We start from the raw sequence: 5052 nt of genomic DNA on the forward strand, positions 1-5052 counted from the left end.
TAGTACAGAATTCTTTGAAATATGCCGAAGAAAATGGTAATTTAATTAGATATACTCTTTCTAGGAGACACACTTGAAAGCAGAAAATATTTGCTGTGAAAATAGAAAAGTGTTAATTGCTATAAATAAAAACTACCACATTGAATGCTTCCATGGGACATTATTTGCAGTATTGGAAGATGACATATCCACGATTTAAACCTTTCAGGGAGCCGGCAAATCTTGAAGAAAATGTACATAATCTTTGCTTTGAAATTAAGTCACCAGAATCTTGATCACTTTTTTGTACTGAATGCTTTTGGAGCTATTAGTGTGACCAATTATTTAAAATCCACCAATGTCTTCCTTTTACAACATTACTGTTTAACTCTTTTGACTCAATGAAGGGCTGTAGTCAACATTTCATTTTAACCTTCAAGTTGGTGCTTAAAAAAAAAAAAAAACGGCTCACCTGGTAGAAGAATACCAGATCCATCATTTTACTCTACACCAGGGGTCTCAAAACTGCGGCTCCAGAGCCGCATGCGGCTCTTTGGCCCATTGAGTGTGGCTCTCCGAAATTGGTTCGGAGCCCCTGCTCTTGCGCCCACTCGCGCCGGCAGCCAGGCTGCGGAGCCAGCGCGCCTGAGAAAGAGAGAGAGAGCGGGCGAGCGGGCGTGCTGTCTCCCCCCCCCCGCGCCATGAAGAATGGCCGGGTCCCCCTTCCCCTTGCCCTCAATGGTTGGGAGGCTAAAGCCTCCCCTCCCCTCTAGCAGCGCGATTGCTGGGCGGGCGGCTCAGTGGTTCCTGGCCCCCCCCGCCTATCCGCTGTTGGGCGGGGCGGGCTTCCTTTGGTAGACCTGGCCTCCGGCTGAGTCCCATTGGGAGGCCATGTCTACCCACTGGCTTTCTTGGCGGTAGACCTGGACTCCGAGGAGGGGAAAAAAGTCCCCCTTCAGAGTCCAGGTCTACCAACTGGCGTCTAAAGGCCTCCGGAGGCCAGGTCTACTGCCAAGAAAGCCAATGGGTAGACCTGGCCTCCCAATGGGACTCAGCCGGAGGCTAGGTCTACCAATAGGCTTTTATGGTGGTAGACCAGGCCTCCAGACGAGGACTCCGGACGGGGAGGGGGAAATGTCAGGGACTTACAATTTAATTTTTATCAATAAATAAGATCACTATTAAGTATGATATCAAGTTTTATTCAGTGTACCTATAGTTTAATTAAGACTTAAAACTTTAATTAAAGTTTATTAAGTTAATAAACAGTGTACCTACCTATATAGTTTAAGTTTAAGAAATTTGGCTCTCAAAAGAAATCTCAATCGTTGTACTGTTGATATTTGGCTCTTTTGACTAATGAGTTTGCCAACCCCTGCTCTACACAATATGATTCTATCTGTCTCTGACAGGCCCCAGCTAAATCTGTCCCAAAGAACTAGGCAAAGGGAAGCAACCACCACTAGGAATGACTAGAGGCAGGAAAAAGCATCTAGATGGACTAGAAAGAAAGTTAGGTCCCCAAAGGCAAACATTCGTGCTGCCACACTGTCTAGTTCAAAGCACAATGACCTCATAAACCAGGAATGGGGTACCTTTTTTCCACCAAGGGCCATTTGGATATTTATAATATAATTCACGGGCCATACAAAATTATCAACTTAAAAATTAGCCAACCAAGCCCCAAGCAGGCAGCTGCCCCAGATGACCCCCCCGGCATGGGCAAGCAGGCAGGCATCCAACCGGTGGCGCCATCCAGCCGCACACCGGAGTTGCTCCTGCTTCACATGGTCGAGGCCGGATTCTACAGCTGACTCCTGCTACCTCCGCCTGCAGGAATTAAGTGAGGACACACCGGCTAAGAACCCGTCCCCCCACTCATTCTGGCCCTGCCCTTTTTTAACCCCTCCATTGTCGCCACTTCCGCCCCAGCCCTCTTGTAGTACAGAGGGAATACATTTCTCCATGGATAGGGTTGCCAGGTCCCTCTTCGCCACTGGCAGGAGATTTTGGGGGTGGAGCCTGAGGAGGGTGGGGTTTGGGGAGGGGAGGGACTTTAATGCCATAGAGTTCAATTGCCAAAGCGGCCATTTTTCTGCAGGTGATCTGATCTCTATCGGCTGGAGATCAGTTGAATTAGCAGGAGATCTCCTGCTACTACCTGGCGATTGGCAACCCTATCCATGGCCCAGGTGGGAAAGGGTTAACACAGTTTCTTGGGCAGTCCTAGCAGCTTCATAGTTAATGACTCTTCTGCAAGGGGGGAAAAGGGTTCCTTTTCTCGGCAAAACAAACTTGCATCCACCTTGAATAGAGGCTGTTCCTGTCCGCGGGAGGGGGCTGATAGCCAGTCTTAGACCCTTCTGAGCTAAAGTTCTGCAAGGACCCACGAAGGGCCAGACCAAATGATTTCACGGGCCTTAAATGGCCCCTGGGCCTGACATTCCCCACCCCTGTTATGAACTATTCATAGTGTGCAAATACCAAATTTCTGTGAAGAACCACCATTGTGCCAGAAATGAAGTATATGTTAAATACAGGTGAACACAGAAATGTAAGTGTGGTCAGTAATTTTGTGTCAGAGCCTGCCTTAGCCATGCCTCAGTGTCAGAGGAATACTCCCTGGAGAATGAGGAAGAGGAAGGCAAGAGGAATCTGCTATAGAGTCTGTTGCTCCACAGGGTTCTTGCCTCTCAGGATCTCCAGCCTCACTACTCTTTCTGCCACACAGAGGAGACCTTAGTGATTCTGTGGCCCCAGGCAAAAGTCGAGTATGGGACCCAGAATCACTGCCATCCCACAAGCACCTCCTCCCCCCTGTCCTCTAAAAATAGCATTTCCCCCCTCTCATCGGCATGCGCGGAGTAGTGGCAGGTTTCCTTTCTCTCCAGCCTCCATCTTGGGATGGCGCACAACTGTTGGAACCATGCAGCTCTTCATTCGTGCTCAAAAACTGCACACCCTTTCAGTGTCGGGGCAAGAAACAGTGGCTCGCCTAAAGGCTCACATCGAGACCTTGGAGGGCATCACACCTGAGGATCAGGTCGTTCTCTTGGGCAGGACTCCCTGGGAAGATGATGCCATCATTGGCCAGTGCGGTATCAGTGACCTCACAACTGTAGAGATTGCTGCACGCGTGCTGGGTGGCAAAATCCACAGTTCCCTGGTTCGTGCTGACAAAGGGAGAGGCCAGACCCCTAAGATTGCCAAGCAAGAGAAGAAGAAAAAGAAGACTGGCCGTGCTAAGAGGTGCATGCAGTACAACTGCCGCTTCATCAACGTTGTGCCAGGCTTTGGCAAGAAGAAGGGTCCCAATGCCAACTCCTAAAGAGCACCCAGTTACCTAATAAATCTAATATTTGCTTAGACCCCCTCCCCAAAAGCAATTTTGATGCTACCAAGTGAGACTGTTGTCCAGGTTTTGTTTATGTGGCCTGCACTTATGCAACTCTGAATTTACTGGATGGTGATCATTAGCAGTGCTGTGAATTTCACCGTGAACATGTTGGAAATTTGAACGGACCATGTTTGATAGTGTTGGTCAGTCATGAGCCCATTTCCCAGCCTGTTCAGTTCTTGATGGTCAGGTGTGAATGCTTGCTGAGCAGATTTGCATCAGGTTTTATAAAGATGCTGCTAATTCAAACCAACCGGTAGTCTTTATAGTCACTAGGGACTACTTAGATGAATAGCATTCTATCAAAACGCAGCATTTATTTATGACCAATTATATCATTTGTGACTGATTTACTCATCTATTTAATCAATTGCCTGCTGAGCAGAGTGCATCAGAGGACAGGAGAAGTAGCAGAACTCGATCGGGAAGTGTGAGAACGCACATCACATTCAAAACCATCTTGCTGGGCTGTACTCATGACTAGTAAGGAATGCAATAAAGCACCATGGCCCAGTTGATGAACAGTCGATTAACCACTGAAAACTCAGCTTCCTGTTTGTGACATGAGTTGAACTGGCAGGTGTTTGAGCATCCCTAGTGACCACAAGACATCAATCCTAGGCATATCAACAATTTCTCCCCTTGTGCCATTTTGAAAAGAGAGGAACTCCCCACTATGTTTTATTCAGCTTTTTTTTCTCCTAGAGGCTGTGTGTACTCACATGCTCCAGCATCTTCCTTATGTCTCCAGAAAACATTTAAATATAATAACAATCATGAGCAATGAAGCTTTTCTGAAGCAGTAAGGCAAATTCTGTCTCATCCATTACACAGGGACAGGACTATCTCTGCAAAAGAGAGAAAAAGAAGAGTTGGTTTTTTATATGCCAACTTTCTCTACCACTTAAGGGAGACTCAAACCAGCTTACAATCACCTTCCCTTCCCCTCCCCACAACAGATACCCTGTGAAGTAGGTGGGGCTGAGAGAGCTCTAACAGAGCTGTAACTTCCCCAAGGTCACCCAGCTGGCTTCGTGTGTAGGAGTGGGGAAACAAATCCAGTTCACCAGATTAGCCTCTGCCGCTCATGTGGAGGGGTGGGGAATCAACCCCGGTTCTCCAGATCAGACTCTACCACTCCAAACCACCGCTCTTAACCACTACACCACGCTGGCTACACCAAAAGTACAGTTCTAGCCATTTGGAGCATTACTGCCATAGGAAACGGCCTTCCCCCCCCCCCCCCAGAAGCATCCTGTATCTAGCCACATACTCCACAACACACACTGTGTACACTGTGTAACTTAATGGTGTGACTTGTTTGAGGAAAGTAAAGGCATCATTTTGCGTCCCCCCTCCAAATGCAGGTAGATTTAACCACACTCTATGGGATTTATCCCCAGAACCGCTTTGTTTCTCAGATGAAACTGTGGTGTGCTCCCTTTTGTGCAAAAATGAAATTAGCTGAATAAGTAGACAAAGGAACAGCTGTTCGAAGCAGCCCCTGGGGAAAACAGCATCTTGTTGCTGTCGAGGCACTATCTAAAGGTAAGAAGCAATGAGCTTTCAAAACAATTTTCTTAGGAGCTGACTCAGCAAAGCACTTTTCAGAAAGTCCTCGGGACAACAGAGAAATGAATCCAGTGCCCTTATCATTACTTGAAATATAAACATCC

The 5052-nt window shown here is 47.4% G+C and overlaps 1 protein-coding gene across 1 annotated transcript; it reads left to right on the forward strand.

Annotated features, from left to right (window-relative positions):
- Positions 1–2905: 2905 nt before the first annotated feature.
- LOC130488376 (FAU ubiquitin-like and ribosomal protein S30) lies at positions 2906–3347 on the forward strand. The gene has a single exon (XM_056862037.1). It carries the CDS (start codon positions 2906–2908, stop codon positions 3305–3307), a length of 402 nt encoding a protein of 133 aa, XP_056718015.1. The 3' UTR covers positions 3308–3347.
- The last annotated feature ends 1705 nt before the right edge of the window (positions 3348–5052 follow it).

The sequence above is a fragment of the Euleptes europaea genome, chromosome 16 (genome assembly GCF_029931775.1).
Source record: "Euleptes europaea isolate rEulEur1 chromosome 16, rEulEur1.hap1, whole genome shotgun sequence".
Lineage (NCBI taxonomy): Eukaryota > Metazoa > Chordata > Lepidosauria > Squamata > Sphaerodactylidae > Euleptes > Euleptes europaea.

Excerpts from the sequence above, each read along its gene's own strand:
- LOC130488376 (XM_056862037.1), top strand. The coding sequence starts at position 2,906 with ATGCAGCTCTTCATTCGTGCTCAAAAACTGCACACCCTTTCAGTGTCG.